At 41.0% G+C, this 19,656-nt stretch overlaps 1 protein-coding gene across 9 annotated transcripts in view; it reads right to left on the bottom strand.

Moving 5' to 3' along the window:
* Positions 1 to 19,656, bottom strand: part of unc-104 (kinesin family member unc-104) — a 131,946-nt gene that overhangs the window by 43,281 nt on the left and 69,009 nt on the right. For all 9 annotated transcript variants that reach the window (XM_075685478.1, XM_075685480.1, XM_075685482.1 and 6 more), the window contains exons 2-19: positions 17,832 to 17,993; positions 16,871 to 16,953; positions 16,160 to 16,239; positions 15,368 to 15,533; positions 10,826 to 11,004; positions 9,989 to 10,100; positions 8,839 to 8,982; positions 7,723 to 7,801; positions 7,551 to 7,629; positions 5,631 to 5,767; positions 4,014 to 4,182; positions 3,602 to 3,677; positions 3,110 to 3,189; positions 2,055 to 2,146; positions 1,206 to 1,346; positions 1,065 to 1,109; positions 669 to 746; positions 80 to 164 (exon numbers count right to left, since the gene is read on the bottom strand). In XM_075685478.1, the coding sequence (XP_075541593.1) occupies positions 80 to 164; positions 669 to 746; positions 1,065 to 1,109; positions 1,206 to 1,346; positions 2,055 to 2,146; positions 3,110 to 3,189; positions 3,602 to 3,677; positions 4,014 to 4,182; positions 5,631 to 5,767; positions 7,551 to 7,629; positions 7,723 to 7,801; positions 8,839 to 8,982; positions 9,989 to 10,100; positions 10,826 to 11,004; positions 15,368 to 15,533; positions 16,160 to 16,239; positions 16,871 to 16,953; positions 17,832 to 17,931 (1,925 nt within the window). In that variant the 5' untranslated portion in view covers positions 17,932 to 17,993. The remainder of the gene's footprint in view (positions 1 to 79; positions 165 to 668; positions 747 to 1,064; positions 1,110 to 1,205; positions 1,347 to 2,054; positions 2,147 to 3,109; positions 3,190 to 3,601; positions 3,678 to 4,013; positions 4,183 to 5,630; positions 5,768 to 7,550; positions 7,630 to 7,722; positions 7,802 to 8,838; positions 8,983 to 9,988; positions 10,101 to 10,825; positions 11,005 to 15,367; positions 15,534 to 16,159; positions 16,240 to 16,870; positions 16,954 to 17,831; positions 17,994 to 19,656) is intronic.

Genomic DNA, 19,656 nt, shown 5'->3' with positions numbered 1-19,656 from the left:
AATATTAGAGTTTGTGACAAAATTGTTAACGTCCGTGAAAGACAGGGGTAAGGGTAAAAAAAGAAAAAGAAATGCATACTTCTTCTCCATTTCTTGCTTCAAATCAATGCCTTGTTTTTCCAACAGCTCAAGTTGTGCAAAGGACCAATCCATCGGCTCTCCACCTGCCCAAAATAAAGCATGAGCACTCTTCAATATGCATAGATTCTCCAGCACACCACCAGGGTCAAAGAACAAATGCCTAATTACTCAAACTACTGCAATGATTCAATCGAATCAAATTAAACCTTATTTGATCTTATACAACAATGCCACATGCTGCAATGTAGTACTAAACTTGTCTATCCCATTCTGTGCAAAACAGCTAACAAAGTAGGCAGGAATTGTTTTCCTGTGTAACTTAAAAACCTACTGGCACATTATAATATCAAGACCTTCACATTTTAGTACATAAGAAAAAAAAATACAGGAAATATAGTGCTGATAATTATAACACAAATAGGTTCAAAAATGAGCACAGCTGCTTACATCTGCATGCTGCATTTCGCACAAATAAAAAATGCAGAAAGACCCAGAATGTGCTGTTTCAACCTTAGGTGTATTTGAGCATGTGAAACAGGCTTCCTAAAGGAAATAACAAATAATGATGAACACAGTAATTGTTTTACCATTTGAGTAAACAGAGTCATCCATCTTCTTGCCTGAGGTCAACAATTCAAGGCGGTCACCTTCATCTGGTTGGGCTTCTGTAACATAGACACAAACATTAAGCAAGCTGTGCTGCAAACACATAACAATATTTAGCGCAAAGGTGACTGCCCTATCAGCAAGACAAGTTGCACTCAATGCCTAGCGACACTGGGAAACATAAGATGCCTCACAAACAGGAATGAAGTCAAGTGTTCTTCCACAAAGGTGCTATGGTTTGGATAAAAGTTAAACACAACTTTAGCTCTAAATAATTATTGATTACACATGCATGCTATTCTTTAAGCCTTCTGTCTAAGAGAAAAATAACCAAGTAAATTAGATGAAAGGAATAATGAACAGAGAGATTAACTTACTTTCAGGCACCTCAACTGGTGACTTCCGCTCTCTACTTTCCCGTGCTGCAAGAGCAATTTAATAGAAACACAAATATAAAACTTTCATCACGTTACATGGAAATATTTTTGTAGAATGAAACAACTTGGTGCGAACAATACCTTGCTCAGGATGCTGAAACCGAAACACGTGAGACTTCCCCAAGATTACTCGAGAGCCAGTCTTCAGCTGAACGGCGTCGACGATCTCCCGCCCATTGACATAGACGAGGGCCCCTTGGCATGGGTACAGGGTGACGGTGCCTGCGTAGTTGCAGCCGTGAGAAGAGGTCTTGTTCTGCCTCACAAAATGTCTCCAATGCGAGCAACCGACCTATAGTTTAGATGCGATCAAGTGCTATATTTGTGCTAATGCTAATTGGCCCACAAGGCTGCCTAATGCATGACTGCATAAGCTCTGAATAGCCCCGAGTTTGCAAACAAACTACTTCGTTGTTGCTAATGCTCCCTTTGTGCTTTTAGTAAAGCGTGCCTTTTAACGTGCGCAGAAACAACAGAAACTTTCTAATGTTGCAATCGAGTACCAGGATATAATACTGTTTGATATTGTAACGGTGGCTGTACATTATTCACAAGCTATTAGAAAAATATTCAATGTTCGATTCAATTTGCTTCTGGCACTAGTTGATTTGTGTTCAATTCACTTTCAAAAACTGTTATTTGTGCCTCCCTAATAGCATAAAGGTTTTACCTAAAATATATTAACATTAGTGAATGAGTGAAACAAGTTAAAGGTGTTCCCAGTTCACTCAACATTCAATGAGCTCCCTTACTTGACCAATTAGTTAGCCACTGTCACTGCAAGCAGCACGGGCAATCGGATTGCACATCATGCACCCACGCGTGCACAGAAAAAATGGCAATAGTAAGCGTAGCACACAGCAAGATGCAAGCACACGAAACAGATTTTCGTTAAAGCTATGAAAATAAATAAAATTCAGGCTGAAATACCTTCGTTATTCTCAAACCAGCAGTGCTCGTTCAGAATCTGAGAGCCGCTAAGTTTGATGTCCTGAGCAACATTTGCATCCGGCCTTCCCACTCTGAAAAAAAAGAAGAGACGAACATAAATACATTTACAATTATTACAGCTTTACGAAAAGAGTGTAGCGTTTATTGTGATGGCTAATTACACCACTGCGTGCAGTAAGACTCGCCGTGTCTTATGCAGCTATTGAAGGCAAGGCTCCATCAAGCAACAATACAGCTGTCTTTAATTTTAGTTCCCACTTTCCTGTCTTTGCGGACCACTTCCACTCCAACTGTTTCACTAAAACCATGCAGCATTGTTGAAGCTACTACGTGTTTCAGTAAAATTGGATGGTCATAAAGAACAGCGGCACACATGCATGCCGGTCACGACATTCTCTGCTCAAGGTTTAGAATACCCTCTCAACTGCAGAGCATGACGTTACAGTACTCTAAAGAATGCTGTTAATGAAGTGCGAAGCACTGGCAAGGTGTGGCAATTTTTTTCCATACCACTTTACCAGCTACTATATCAACATGCTTCAAAACTCTCACGACACTGCACGGTTCTCGTGAAGCCACCATCAAACAGCAAGTGGATGCGCTTCCTAACAAGCTGTTTCCTTGTACAAGCATTTTCATATGCAGCTGTTCACACATATCAGCTTTAGTTGGTTTTGCAGTTATGTGCCACCGTAAGTACACAACAAAAACCAAAGGTCAAGCTCCTAACGCCTTCTACAACAATAATATAAGAAGCTAGGAAAGGTCAGCTCTAAACTAGATAAATCAGTTATACAGACGTTAGTACTCAGTATCGAAATCCTTTAGTACTGCACAGCCAAACAGTGGGGAAGCATTGCAATTGAGCAGACTGGTCTACACGGGGAATTTCCTTTAGACCTTAGATTCAACTTAGGTATGACGTGCATTGTAATGTTTGATGCTTTGCCAGCGATCTTCACGTTATGTATATATCAGATGCTGTGAGTACATTCACAAGACGTACAGCCACAGAACTACACAGCACTGCTCACCTTGTTATCCCATCTTTTATGTAATACAAGAGGCATTCAGACATGAGTGGATCTTCATTAAGATTCACTAAATGAGGAGTCTGTCAAGAAAATGACGAAATATAGTTAATTAGTGCAACAGCAACCACAATTATTTTTTAACATGTTCAAGCCAATAACATGCAACCCAACAGAGTCAATGTATTATAACAACGGCACAAAAATGTCTATAGCTTTACTTCAAAAGCATCGAGGTAAACATGTATATATTTTTTTCATGTTAGATGCATGTAATATGAAATCAAAGGGGATACACCAGGCATTTCATAACCAATTTAGTATTTCAAAAATTCGCCACAAGTTTGGACTTCTTTCAAAAGTTAGTTGTAAAGTTCACACATGCACAAAGAAAACTATCATGCTTAAGTTTACAACATGATGCTGTTTAATGTTCTTTATCACATAACTAAACACAGAATTTACAGTAAAACAAAAGTTGCAAGCAAGTCTCACCTTTTTAGGGGAAAACACACCTACAGTGTCACCATCTTCACGGAGGGCTACGCCCATTTCAGCTAGAACTGCTTCCCTGTCAAGGGAAAGGAAGAAAAAAACATACTGTGGTATAACATGGCTCCCTTTAATGACATAAGCCTTTCACAAGTAAGGCTCCATTCCAAGATCATTTCAGCAGTTCTGTACCAGTCAAGTCCTCTCTAATTCACACAAACAGAACTGTCTTACTTAGACATGCAATAGCTTCAGAATTGTTTGAGCCTTCATCAAGAACTCTGGTGAACTGCTGCTCCAGAGAAGGGTTACAGCAATGCAGCATTTTTGTTCTTCAAAATACAAGTGTTCCTGCTATTTGATTTTTGCACTGCCTGCACGTTGAATGAAAAGATGACTCAGGACGATAGCCTACCTCTGTAGCCGTATGGCCTCTGTCTTCTTCAGCTTTTCTTCCCAGGTCTCATTGAGCTCAGCGATAAGCTTCTCAGACTCCTGGAGCTGCTCTATTGCATTCTCCGAGGCCGCAGAGACGGACAGGTGCGGTTTCCGCTTGCCAGTCTCCACATTCATGTTGTCATCAGCTGCCATGTCACAACATTCAAGCTCAATTAAGTAATGCACATTGCTGGTCACTGTCCTAGCCTAACGAGCAGCAACCAGCCATATTTTGCAACATTAGCTAAGCTTAAGTTTTCTCTGCAACAAGCATCAACACCAATGCATGGTCATCCTAATAGCATACTATAAGCGGTTATGCAGTGCAATTGACTTCTAATGACACCACCTCTAACAATAACCGGTTATCACAACAGTCTTTTTCAACAGTGCAGAGGACAAGGACGAGACGAGTGCACATACACAGCGCTGAACTTACAGCTGGCTTTACTAAGGCGATTTCCACTACTTAAATACTGTGGCAACCAATCTCAAATGAAAACACACGAAGACACACAAAATTGGCGAGAATGACAGTACCTGAGCACAGGGCGACAGTGACACATGAACAGCTGTGCACGTGTTTCCTATTTATCTTCAAGAAAATTCAGTTCTTTTTCTGACAGAGATATTGAGGTGGCGCTTACGCATTTGTCTTTGAATTTGTGGATTTAATGGGCTTCAATAGCCTCTCTAGTGATTTTTGTTTGATTATCTGACAACACGCCGTACTGACTGACAATGGGATGACAAGGCGCTTTCTTATTCTTTTTTTCTTTCTTCCATGCACTCTCCGCAATGAATGCCCAGGTGACCAGATATGGTGTTGCTCACGTTGTTATGTTCCCTTAGCCGGTCGTTGAGGCAGCGAGGAGTTTGCCTCGTGTAGCGCTTGCCACAAGATGTGTGTCTTTGTGTATTTTCATCCGAGATTGGTTGCCACCATATTTAAGCAGCGGAAATTGTCTCAGTAAAACCAGTTGCAAGTTCAGTGCTGTGTATATGCACTCATCTCGTCCTTGTCCTTTGCACTGTTGAAAAAGAATGTCACACCAACTTGCCCAAGCTTCAACAGTATCACAAGAGGTTTTGTTCATTAACATTTTATGTTAAAAGTAAGCAAGTAAGTGCTAACAGCACTGTTTGCTCGCCACTACAGCTTGCTCTTAAATAGTATATTAATATAGAAGAAATCTACCACAGAAGTCAAAAGGTGCAGACATTTACCCTGCATTAACTAAAGGCCTACAAACAAATAAATATGACATATCAAGAATGCAGGGCAAGCACATACAAGCAGTACCACAATAATATAGCAGTGTAAATATCACAGTGACTCTTCCTAAGGATGCACAGCATTCGAGGAAAATATATACCGCCTTACTTTGATTACAATACCTAATGCAGCCTTTGCAAAAACATGCAAGTGATTACGCTTAAGTTCAGCACAATGCTACCCATATTTATTAGCCCAAGCGGCATGACCCCATGCGGTTCCTTCTAGTCTAACAGCAACAAGTATAACCACGTTTAAGTAAAAAGGACAGAACAAGGCACATGGCTGCAACCAAAGCACAACCTGAAAGCAGCTCACCATCAACGTCGATCCCTTCAGCCAGCAGCAGGTTTTTGAGACGAGAAATCTCATCCTTGAGCTCCCTGATGAGTCGAGCATTGGCATCCTCATTGACGACAGCTTTGCAGACTATCTGCTTCGCTCTGTCAGCATACCTGCATGTGAGCATTAACAATTAATGAAGTTTGGCTTAGGTAAAGGGCGTTATGATCTACACAAAGTGATCATCGCCATCATTTAGACAACAACAGCACCTTTCACACAATTGGCAGGCTCTAAGATGAACAGGTTCTTTCTTTCTTTCATTCCTTTTTTTTTTTTTTTTTGTGCGGGACCGGCATTTTCGGTTAGCTCAGAGTCGCTTTAGGCAAGCACTAAAGAGAGTCTGCTGTATTTGATACCTGCATCTATGCAGAATTCCACTTAATGTAATGCATTCTGGAGAAAACACACCTTGTCTTTACCCTTTAGCAACAAAAACTGAAAATAAGAAGTATAAAGCCTATACTGTGCCACTTTATTTGGCAAAATGACAGGAGCACAGAAAGCTTTCTTTGATAACATTTCTAGGCAGTGAAGCCACTAGTTAGGCCACTGTACACAGAGTGTTTAGCAAATAACTATTTTTGAGTTCCCAAGTATTACCTGTTTTATATGTATGCCTGTGGCAGTCTTGAAGGGCCCCTCACCACGTCTGGCCATTTTGAGCTGACAAACGCACAGCATACAATGCGTACTAACGATCGTGTTTGCAAAGAATTACATCGCTACGCGCTGCGGAAAGATCCAAAATTTCAATCTGAATGCTGTTTTCCCTTTCCATTGTGGCAACTGCACTCCAAGCCAGACGGTGACATACTCGTGTCCCTGCGCCCACGTACTCGGGTCCGCAGTGTGACATCACTCGTGGTGACACATGATTTCGAGAATTATTCAAGGCAACCTCTGCTATTCATGTGATCTGTTACTTGAATTGAAGAATTGAAGTTTAGAGAAATAATAAAACATACAAACGGAATGTCTACATGTTTCTTTTTGTTTTACTTTGCGCCAAAGCAAGAGAGATGCATTTCCTCTTTGTCTGCTTGTTCCCACTGTCATGCAGTCACGTGCACAGGTACCAAAACCATGGCATTTTATACCATGTTACAGCGCGTGATCATGTTATGCGATCTGCTTGTTCTACCTCAGTATTCGTGTAACACTGAATTACACCGCTAGTCATGTGTCCTTGTGCTCAGCGTGCAAAATTGTGCGCTGCGCGAAACCAGACAATCACAACAACCCGTGCACAGCGCAAAAAAAAAAAAGAAAGGTGAGGAGAAAAAAAGTGAAGGTGGGACCCGTGCGATCCTCAAGGTCCGGTATGGGAGAACGCAGGGAAGGAATTTCCCTTTCGGAGGCTAGACGGGGCAAGTGGAGAGAGTGTCTCACTATGCAGTGGATCTTGCCTTCTGAAATTATGGGTTCGCGGCACTTAAATATTTCTATCTCAGCTATTAATGTGCTAATTTGAACAATTTTTTGCGGCAAAACGCTACCTAAAGGACACATAACAACTTTCAGCGTATAATCAGAATTTGCTATGGGGCCTGGTGAGGGGCCCTTTAAAGAAGCATATATTTCACTGCACTATATGATCACAAATTCAATAGACCTCTCCCTGAGTACGTCGCACATTGCTGGTGACATCACATCATTACATCACTGGAGCACATGTAGTGGCTCTGATTGGCAAAACATCGCCTCTGCCAGCTCTCAGCGAGGTGCAGTCGCACAGTGTTTGATCCGGGTGTTGTGGGTTTTGTGAATGAGTTCTTGGGAGTCATGACGTAGTGTATATTCCATTCAATCATAGGTCGAAATGAGATGAACATGACCAAGAGAGGCCAAATCTTGGGATGTTGGATGGTTAATTCTTTGCACAGCAGAGCTCACCTCAGCGTGCTCAAGGTCTCCTCGTAGTTGATGTCAGCCGGGCTGATTGCCGCAATCATGGCTGTTTTTGAGTTGCCACCTGAAGCAAATAAACCCATTTATGGTTAATCCACTGATGATGGTTAACAAGGTGTCGTAAACATAGCTCTCACGCGCACTGTTATCAACATACCCAGATTTTCCCTTAGAAGCCAGGTCAAAACTGAATCCCGGTAGGGAATGAAGTCGCCCTTGCGTTTTTTCTTGGTCGCCTACAAGTAAAAAAAAAAAAAAGAAGTGTGAGTCATCAGTAATAAATCTAGCAATTGCTAGAGCTACATCATTCTGTCAGCCTGAATGCACACAGCTGCACACTTTAGATCTGCCAAGTATGACTTAAGAAGCATAATAGACAAAACTGAAGCAAAAGAAAAAGGCAGATCAGGACCATTGCAACAGTACTCACCGCCTGGTTCACATCCGATGCATGTAGAAAGAAAGGACATGGATAATGTTAAAGCCTTCTCAAAATTTTGTAAACAATGAGAGAGGAGAACTTGCAGCTGGGATAGTTGGTAATTCATCTTGATAAACAGCTTGAGGGTAAAAAACACACTTACATGCACGCATGCACACAAACATCCAAGAAACTCCCCACCCAAGAGCACTTGTTTGGGGGGGAGCCGTTTTTGAATGTTTGTGTGCATGTGTACATGTGTGTTTCTTACGCTCTTAAGTTTTCCCTGAAAAAAGGAATCTCAGATAACCCTAGGATACAAAGACTAGAATAGAGCAGAAAGATTCCACAACTGCCTTCTAAAGTCACTCTGTATAGTTGTGCAGAACACATTTAAATAAACTATTGAATATTCAGATGAACACAGATAAGCAGTTTAATTTGAAGAATAAAGAAAAACAAAAAGGTGCAATATTGCTCCATTAAACTGAGAAAAAATATATTTAGAGAAATGGGATGATGGGAAGAGCAAATTATGCTCAACATAATTGTACAAAGTTATGAGGAGAGCACAATGTCATGATTCTCAGTCCCAATCCTCCACCAGAGTTGATCAGTCATTCCCCAAAGCTCGCATGAGAATAGCACTGGTCTTGATAAAAATAATAACTAAGCTAAATACTTTTCACAAATTATCAAGAGGTGTGATGTGTCTCAGTTTTCAGACCCCGGCCACCATCAGACCCTAATGGTCATACTCAAAGAAAGTGTCTGCGACGAGGAAAGAGTGAACAACACTAAGAATAAAATTCTGTGAATGCCAAGTGAGATGAATGCAAAAGGAATTAGTACCACTTCAGCGAGTGCTGAGATGACCTTGCCCAGAGTGGTAAGCGACTTGTTGATGTTTGCTCCTTCCTTCAGCCGAGTTCCTTGGGCCCCTGTGGAATCAGCCCGCTCACTTCCAGCTAGGTCCACCAGGCTAATCTTGCTCACCTGAGGGATGAAAACACAACAACAGAGGTGACACTGCTATCCATTACATGAGTTTACACCCTGCAAAGTATGTGCCATAATAAATTGCTGACGACTACCGAACAGCAGTTTCAGGTGATGCACTTCACCAAATCTGTCACCACTCCTAATGCCATGGCTTTGGTGCAGTGAGAAATCAGACTTTCACAGCAACCTATGGCCTACTGCACACTTCATTCGTGACAAAGTTGGAAAATCCAACTGATAATAGTACACGGCATTGTACCTTGCTTTACTCTTTACACCTCTAATATATGATGTATTAGGCAGGCACTTGTAATAATTAGTGTCACTATCATTATGAATTAATGGCACAGATAATTTGTTCCACCATGCTTTCAGTTAGAAAGAAGCATGCAGTGATATTACACACAGGCAATACTAGTGAAAATTAGTTTAAGACATACCACGCTTTCTTATTCACACTTATTCTGTAAAACTGTCGCAATAATTGAAAAGTTCACAGGAGGAGCAAGTTCGTACTGTTGCGTGTTAGAAAGCAAGGGTAGAAACCTGACAGTGAACAAAACAAAAACATCTGTACAAAAATGAAACAGAACAATCTGAGTTATCTTCCATGCCCCATTTCTCACAAGACTTCTCGACCAAAAATTACACATTAGATCCGCGTGACATATGTTGTAAACAACTTAACTATCATGACGATCTATATTTCAAGAAATGCAAAATGTTAGTCTTGTTGGTAATTAACACAACTGGTTTCCTAATTTGTTAGCATGTCTTATGGTCTGACTGCTAAAAAGATATTATAAAGCTGAACAACTACAAACCATTTAGAGATTTTAGCATCAAACAAAATAGTGGAAAGTCGAGCTTACAAGAGAACTGTGGCTTAAAGTAACTTTTGAAGAAACTTGCACACATGTTCTACAGATGTCAAAGTGCGGTTAAGCATATCCTTCCTAGTGGAATGTTGTTGTTCTTGGAACTAGACTTCTCAACTTACCCGTTCTGTGGCAAGACCTGTGTCCTTGTCCGTCTTCCTTTGGGTAAAAATGATGGTGAACACAGCATGTGAGCGACTGCTGGTCTCATTCATGTTGGTGGCTGCTACAGTCCTGCATTCAGTGATAGTAAAGATATATTTAAATCAATGAAGCAACTTGCATTGAGAAAAACTGGTTGATTCTGAAATTGGAAAGTTGTACTAAAACTGTGCGGAAAAGCTCTAGATTTGTATAAGTCACCTTGGGCTCCTTTCAATTTGCCAAAATTTGGAAAGTAGGAGTTTCTGCATTCTGTCCTTATTTGAGTACAGTGCCTGTAGCCAAGGATTCATCTTGCAACCTTGTGTTGAGTGGAATAACCCTATGTTCTCGCAGCCACTGTGACAGATTACACATATGAAGCTACATCTAATTAACTTAGAATTTCAGAAGAAATTGCAAGACAAGAAAATAAAGGTTTTCTTTACTTGATTTCTTTCATGAAAGTGCAAAAAATTATTACAAATTTCGTTTCGTGCTAATGTTTAACTGAGGGCGCACATGAACTGGTTTTGTTGCCTTCATCCATAAGAGGGTGAATATCCTGCTTGGAGGTGATGGTCAAAACCTGGTTGTCACATTCAACCGGGACTCCATAACTTTTATTCTCTTATGTTTCTATGATCTGATCCAACATTTTCAGAGTCAAAACAACAATGTACGTGGTGCCACATGACACGTTATTATGTGGCAGCTGGCCATAGGTTAGATGCCTCAAATGTTTTTACTGAAGCAAAAATTTCGATTTCAAACTTAGCTGTGGTCAGTGGAGTGTTTAAAGCTATACACATACATACCTGGCCTTGTTGCCTTCATCCATAAGCGAATGGATGTCATGGTAGGAGGTGACGGCCAACTTGGAGAGGTCCTCCACGTAGGGACCCAGCAGAGGGTGCTCACGGACGCGTAGGTTGTTTTTGGTCTTTGGGTTAAGAAGGTCCCGCACTCGCTCGCAGTAGATTTCCATGTAGCTCACCTGTCAAAGACCAGGTAAAGTCGACACGGGCATGTACAGACATCATCATATCATTCCCAATGTCTCACAGTTAAGGTCTAGCTAAGAGGAACAGTAGTGACCTATTATGGTCACATAAAGTAACAGGTTCGCCTGGTAGAAAAACCTTATGCAACCTCAGGAAAAGCCACACAACCTCAGAATATCTTGGGATGATAATCTGCTGCACAGAATACAATGTGAACATCCCAACTACCCCCGAAACAAAACCATGTGCCACACTCTAAGGGCCTGTTTCTACCACTTACCGACCGTGAAGCCTCGCACACAAGCAAGATTGCTCATGCAAGACTCGGCATGTAGCAATAATATGTAATAAACATCATTATAAGCACCACATTCACTGCATAATTGAGTCCACATTAAAGCTATTGTTCAGTGTGAACGCTTGCATGCAACAACCACCATAATAAACCCCAAAATGAAAGCAAGTCAATGAAATTGAAAAGTTAAGTGCTGAACACATATTAATGCACAAACTGTACATGTTTTACAAGGTAAATGTCATGCTGTGGAGAAATATGGTATTGACATTCTGTTTGCATGCTTGGTTTAAGCCAAAGGATTGAAACCTTGGAGGTCATAACTTTCAGAAAACTTGAAAACCCGCTTTACAAGGCCTGTGCTTTCTCATTGTGCAAGCCATTTAAACTGATGCTACTGAAAGCCTTCACTATTCAATAAGAGATGCAACATACTATTGTGCTGGTTTTACAACATAATAAGCAGCTTATAAAATCTGTAAATATTACTTATAGTACCTTCATGCCATTCTTTTCTGTCACAACATCACAACATTTCAAAATTTGCAAGTCTAGTGCATAGATTCACTCATAAGAAAGAAACCTAAAGTAAACAAGTTAACTCAGCTGAAAACATTATGCCTCTGTCAAACAGTCTGTGTGCTCCAGCTCCAAGGATAAATGCCTCTCATGACCTAATAATAAATGCCTTCAATGCCCTACTCTACATGTTCAAGGGAGCCAGAACAAAAGAGTGCCAGTTTTCAAACTTGAAAAGATCGAAAGTTGAGAAAAAATAACCCAAAGGAGCTTAAAGAGAGCAACAATAAGGCAATGAGGTCACAGGGGAGCCAAGTCGGCATTCCTTAAAGGCTCAGCGGGAGACAAAACGCCAGGCAGAAAATGACACTTCCGCAATGGGCACTCAGCCAAGACACCAGTTGGGCAAGAAGCCAGGACGACAGTCACAAAGCAGTAAAGGTTGAAAAAAGGGCGGGGGAAGGAGCGGAACCGATTATTCATCCGTGCCTCCCATTGTTTTCAACTTCCCTTTCCTTTCCTAACTTTCCCACAACAGTTTAACATTTCGTCCACTTGTCTTGTCATTAGTGTGCTACGTTGGCAAATGGAGCTTGCAAATGAGTGAACAATGAGTACTGGTGGTGCAGAGTTTTTTTTTCTTCTTCTTTCTCTTTTCTTTTTTTTTTAATACAAACGCTCATGAGTGGTTGAAAATTAGTAGATGGAGAAGAGGGGACACTGTTTGCAAAGTCGTATAAACATTTTTTTTTTTCTAATTTAAGCATAAATGCTTATGATTAGCTGGTACAATTTAACCTAGAACACCTCAAAAAGAACATGAAGTGGTTTCATTAACATTGTTGCCTTCCTGCCTAAGTACAGCAGAGCAAAAAGAAATGAGGAAAAGGGAAAATTGGCGGCGGTACTTTTTGTGTGTGACCAGGTGGCCATTCATAATAGCAAGCAAATGAACCTGCACAAATTACCTCGACACCACTTTCACACCTACATGCATTTTTTAATCAGATTCTACTGCTTAAAAACGGCTAATGGGATATGGCCTTGTTGTCAGCAATGTCATGCAGTCCATATGGTTTAAGAAAGTGTACATGCAGGTTATGGGTTTCCTACATAAGTTACCATTTTCAACGTTAGCCTTTTCCATACTAACCTCCTCCATAACCAAGTATGTATTCGACTAGCCTGCAATCAAACAGTCCTTTAGAGATCAGCCTTTCATCACAGCCAAGGGCGGAGGAGTAGGGTTAGTACTATGAGTGACTACAGACCTAAACAGCGCACCATTTGCCTTTGGCTGCATTTAAATTAAGATCTTACAAGCACTTTGTTTATAGCACTAACGTAGACAGTGATAACATATATTTCATTTACAGTAAATAACTATGCAGAGTGACATGCGCTGTTAATTTTGTACTAAATAAGGGATCACAGAAAATTAATAGCGGGGTGAAGCTCTTATAATTTATGAGCTATCATTTGCATGGTTTGCAAGCTAAACGCAATGCAAACATCAATCATTTGCACAGAGTTGCACCCTTTAGTCCCAGCACTAGTCCCATTGTTTGGGTCCTGCAAAGGAGTACAGGCTCTGTGCCAAGCTTGTGCTGGAGTGCTCCACATGTGGCATGCGCGAAAGGATTGTCGGAGGATGACAAGGATCGTCGGAGGCTTCACATGTCCAACAAGGATCACACAAACAAAAATGCTTTGACAAACAAGCTTGCAAAGAGGCACAAGCCAGCAACAGACTCTGCCTACAGTCCTGGGCTTTTATAGGTCTAGGTGTGACCTGTGCTGAATGTACAATTGTGTGAGTGTGCAAGAGATATAAATTTTTTTCTTTAAATTTGAATCCTGGGATTTTACATTCCAAAACCACGATATGATTCTGGATTAATTTTGACCACTTGGGAAGCACTATAACACAAGCACATGAACTTTTTTGCATTTTGGCTCCATTGAAATGTGGCGACCACCACTGGGATTTGATCCAGATTTTTTGTTGTAGCCATAAACTTTGTGGAAAGGACATATTTTGTTGTGGCCATGAACTCTGTGCAACTTTATTTGCATAGGGATGCTATTTGTGTGCCTTCTGTTCAACAAGGAACTAAAATAGAAATGTGAAGCTCGTGGTACTAGCTTTCTGGCATTGCTTCCAATGACTATGCATGATGTTGCAATCAAAATCTGAGTGTTATTTTTGCACAATGGCCATATATATCTGTCATGAACTTGTTGCTGAAACATAGGGCTACATAGTGATGCAATTCGTATTGCCATATCATCAGGCCATTCAAAGTTGCAGTGAACTGAAAGTTCAAATTCGTTTTTCTCAGCTTCATTTTGTTGGACGCCACACACTGCCTTACAGGGGATCTTCATATGTTCGTTCTAAGTACTAGCAAAATGTTTGGTATCAATATATTTGTGTCGAATGGATCTAGCCAGTGATGCTATTTATTTATTTCTAATGTTTTCGGCTAAATATTATTTGCCACCAAACACAAATGAAAATTAGCAAAAATATTGCAATTATGTTTACATCTGGTTTTTTTACATTGTAAGTGCACTGAGAACAATAAAAATAGCATCACCGGCTAGAGCTACTCTCTGATGTTCTGGCTGTATACGTTGTTTTTGCTTTTGACAAAGTTAAGTTTTTGAAAAGTCCTGTCAGAAATTGACTGAATTTCTGTATTAAAAGTTTGCTTCATTTGTTCTAAGCAGATATACAAAACCTAATTAGATATTTGCAATCAGCAGAAAAAAACTGAACAATACTGTTAAATATCATCCAGTTCACACTAAAATTAACAAAATTGGTTTTGGAACCCACATCTCCCCTTAACACCAGAAAGCCCAAGATCACCTATCTACATCGAGGAAAATTTGAAGAAATTGTTTGCAATTATTTGCAAAGAAGGCATGAAAAGTTATCCAAGAACTTCATTAGCGTAGTAAAAATTAATTTGTAATTGATTCACTGATGTATCCACAACTGGAATCTCACTCTAGCATATCAATCGCGCAGTTATGTGCCTTGCATTAAGTATCAAACTGCATTTGCATAAGGTATCAAATTCACAGCTGTGTCATACACTGCCAGATGCATGTGCAGCAACCGCATTAGTTACGGAAATTGTTATGAAAGCTTTCTAACGACGCATGCACTGCCCCCATGGCCAGAGTATAAAAGCACTAGGGCAGACTTCAATGAACACTCTTTTTTGTTACCGATGATCTGTATCAAACGCTTCCTTCAGCTGCAACAGTGGCAATGAGGATTAGATTTTGGGCTGGCACAGCAAATTACAGAGCCCAGTACACTCAGCACACACACAAAAAAAAAAGATATTTTGAGCTTTGTGGAGTTAATGAGAATTCACAATCTGCCTTCTGCTCCTTTACAAGTGCACTGAGAATGCATACAACCTTTGGGTAATACCAAATCTCCAGTACGATTGGTGCTGCACAACTGAAAACACGGCATGCGGACCCCATGGTTATGAGCACCGAGAGCCGTCCTCCTTGCTCACCTCGACAGAGTAGAGCATGTCCTCGGATACGTCCTCTTTGATTTTGCGAAAGAGGTCCTTGCAGATGTGCGGGATGATGCCCTCCTGCCCTTCCTCCTGACGCCCCATCATGGTGTAGCTTTTCCCTGCGCCTGTCTGCCCATAGGCAAAGATGCATACGTTGTACCTGCCCAAAGGGGAGAAAAGACGGGAGAATAGTATGTCTCTATCAGGTTTCCATACAAGGCGGTGTGCTTTGTATGAGACAGAAGTCAGAAAGTCATCTGACATGAAGTGCTACAATAAAGATGGCAGGTAAGGTTCACTGGCTCACTTAAACACACATGCACTAGCTGTAGCTTGTAGACTGTTTTTCGAACAGCCACAGAATCTTTTTTACTTTAGGCACCTCTAAATCAACATTGTGAAGTAAATGTTCCATATGAAGTAAACATTCCATAAGCACAGTATCTGTGCATTATGCGGTAGGACTCTACTGTAAAATGAGCATGGTTTAATTATCCCGCGAATTAATTGATGCCCGAATTCCACATTGCTGTCATTAGCAGCCTGCTGTGCACACTTAACCGCATGAACACATTGGTTTCAAATGACCGCACAGGGAAAGCTATAGAAAGACGGCAAGGTTGGTGAGTTGGTTAAGGCCCATTTTAAAGGTTCTACACAGTGGAAATAAAACAAGAGTACCATCACACCTTTATTTGTACCTTTGTTCTTGTTATGTTCATGCTTCAAGATGAAGAGAAACTGCTATGAGCATCCTCACAACCTGCTTGTGAATATTTCCCTTACCCTTCAAAGGAGTGCAGGAGCATCTCTTCTCCAATGTCATCATAGACTTTGTCTTGGGTAGCAAAGTGAACATCTGTGGGCTGAAAGCAAAAAGTCGGAGAATCGCATCCAGATCACAGATCCCTTTCAGTCTATGATTCATGTGACTGACAACAACATATACAGTACATTGGTATATGACCGGCGCACTACATTCTGTGTTTTATTTTATTAAATTTCATCTGCCCTTCATGAGGAACAATTAAGTTAATAGTGCTGTACACTGCAGATGCAAGCAGGACAACAGTGAATCGGAAATATACTAGAGCATAACAACATTTACATACACACATGACTCCAGTATAATTGTGTTGCACCCATTATAAACACAATCATTGGCTCTTATTAGCTTTGCAAACCCGTTGCAGAGCTTCTCAAATTAAAGAATATGAATTAAATTGAAAGAATAAAAAACAGAATAGGAATCCTCTATTATCTATAAACTGCTATAATACACTCAGTAAATTTTGCACAGATTTAACTGTTTGCTTGCCGTCGTGGCATCATTGGTATTAGGCACACCCTTAAGGTTAGAGCATGTTTTTCTGGCCAGATATCTAAAACACTTGTTCATGTGAGACAAAGAGTTTTCATGTGTTCACCTATGTTTCTAAGCATGCAGCTCTCTGCGTAGGACGCACAGCATACAAAAAAGACAGGGGGCGAACTTACATCATGGGACCAATATGAATAGTCATAGTTGAAACTTTTTGCGGCTTCCTTGCAACCAGGTGGTGCCTTGGGATTTGTGATTGCTGCAAAACATAGCCAACTTCTCAATTCCACGCAGTGGCGCAAGTGTTCAACTGATCACATACAGTAAATACAGTGCTCACTCACATGCTGAGAAAATTGTGCTGAAAAGTGCTGAAAACACTTCATCGATACAGATACCTTAAAGCAATCGCCAAGTGAGTGAACACAAATAAAAGCGTTTCAAAGAAGAAGAAGAGTTTCAGTGTTATATACACATAATGAACATTTGTTACCATGCAGCTACTTGAAAAAGAGAACATCTCAGTGCAGCCAGACACAGCAACTCGAACATTTTAGGACAGCAATTTTGCTGTTTCATAACAAGAGAAGTGGTACTGAGAAGACCTACAAGAACAGTGATGCTAAACGAAAATTATTAAATGAGCCTTTGCTTGTCACCTCAACCTTTCTCAAGTAACATACTATACTCTAAGGGTGGCGTCACACTCTGCACCGTTTAGGACAAGACTGAGAATGGCATATTGTCAATGGCTGCATCACAGAAAAGCAACAGGAGCTGCTAGGATACATAATCTCAGTCCATAGCCTAACAATTGTCGTTGTTCTAGTGTGACAGACTCAATGAAAAAAAAAAACATTATTCAAGTAAAATGGTGGCCAACATGTTGGCCAACGTACTATACTATATACTGCCACGAGGCAGAATTAGTGAGGCATAGGTGTATTTACAAGGTATTTACAAACTGCAGCAACGCTGCATACACAAGAAGGCTGCCCAAACCAGCCACAAGCCCTTCTCGCCAAATCGTCTTTGTTCATAGTCACACAATGCCCCACTGCTCCATAGCACTATAGTATTCTTGAGGTTGCATGATACTGACAATACAGCACATAGACAACCTTACAGCATATGTACCTGTTGTGTTTCCACTCATAGAAATGATGCACTTGCAGTCCCTGCTTGTCTCGCGGTTGTTGAAGGGCCGCACCCTCACTGCCACTTTCACAGACGACATGGCCACCTCCTCTCAAGAGCAACAAGGGCGAGGAGGTGGGCACAGATGGCTGGGAGCTCGGCCTGCACGTGAGAAACACTAGAGTAAGTAAATGGCTAACGATGGTTAGAGAGAGAGAGAGAGAGAGAAATGAGGGAAAGGCAGGGAGGTAAACCAAAAAAAGTCCGGTTTGCCACCCTGCACAAGGGAAAAGGGAAATAGGATTTGAAAAGATATAGCAAGAAAGAAAAAAGAGTATATAAATGGGAATAGGCGCACAAAATTGAAGCAGCACATGCACTTTTACAGTCTCTCTCACTGGCCCATACACTGCAGGGCTACAAGGAATACTGCTGTAGAGGTCTCCAGATGAGGAAATTTCAGCCACTTATGGTTCCTTAACATGCATCCAAACCTCAGTGAACGAGTGTTGTTGCATTCTATAATGATTGCCGCAACGGCCGAGAGTCAAACCTGCTACCACAGGCGTGATATGCCATAGGCATGGCATGCAGGCATGATATGTATATAAGTGTTCTCTCTAAGGATTGCAGGCATAACAGCTACAGCTTTTATTTATTTTTTCCTTTCATATTGTGGAAATGTCGCTATGAGCAGGCTTGCACCACATTATTTTCGGTGAGTCTTTCTGCACGCCATGCTTTTGGTTTCGGCTTCCACAGGTGGCATGCAGTGTCGCATTACAATCCCTTGATATCATGCGAGCACGAGTGATGACATATCTGCTGTTGATATTGCACTATTAGGAGTTAAATGCCTCCCTAGATATGTCTCACATATAAGTCTTGACATACATGTTTGTATCCTATGTCAGTCATAGCAATTAACGTTGTATGCTCTGCAACATTTCTGCATTAATTTCTGTGCCTTTACTGCGTAAACCCACACAAGATCAACAGACAATGAAGTCAAGAAAAGCACAGGCTAAGCACGCGTCCAGTGTGCCATGCCCTGACTATACCATTAGGTGCAGCATCGCACATGCGATGCAGAAAATGTCGGTTCAACTACCATTAATGGCAAGTTGTCTTTTTGTCCATTTTCATTTCACTTTTCTTATTATTTTTAATTTCCTCTTTGCTTTCTTTGGCTCCATTGTTAGTTGAATTCATTGGTTGCAGCTAACTAAAGATTCAGCCCCTTGGTTCCTATTACTCTTTCTTGCTCATTTTGTGTGCACACAGCACTGTGGTATCAGTTGCACTAGATTTGACCCATCAGGAAGCCAAAGTCAGGCATAATAATGCTTTTCATTAAAGTTATTCCACCTATGGATGCAAAATATACACACTGGCTGAGTGTGAGAAGAATACAGGAATCCGAGGGGCTTGGTTTTTTATTAGCCACGACCAGATGAAGTAATAAACAATGAAGCCAGGGAAAGCATAGGGGAAGTTAAGTGATATGTTCAATCGAATTGTAGACACAATAAGGTAAAGGAAAATGAAGGTGGGCAAAACGATAACTTGGACAGTAGGGCATGCCTTGATGCCATGAGGTAGAATATGAGGGTTTATGGGCTAGTTGCCTGCTCACTTACTATGAGGTGTCAATGTTCAAAAAGGGACGTCCCACATACGTCGCCTTGGCCATCAGTGGTGCTGGCTGACATTTTAAGGGCTAATCTTGGCACTTATGCAAATACCCAAGAAAGCAGGTGGGAGCTAGGGAGGCTGCCACAGTAGCTTAATTGGTAAATCACTGCACGTGTAATGCAAAAGATGT

The sequence above is a fragment of the Dermacentor variabilis genome, chromosome 3 (genome assembly GCF_050947875.1).
Source record: "Dermacentor variabilis isolate Ectoservices chromosome 3, ASM5094787v1, whole genome shotgun sequence".
Taxonomy (NCBI): domain Eukaryota; kingdom Metazoa; phylum Arthropoda; class Arachnida; order Ixodida; family Ixodidae; genus Dermacentor; species Dermacentor variabilis.
This window is presented reverse-complemented; position numbering and strand designations above follow the sequence as displayed.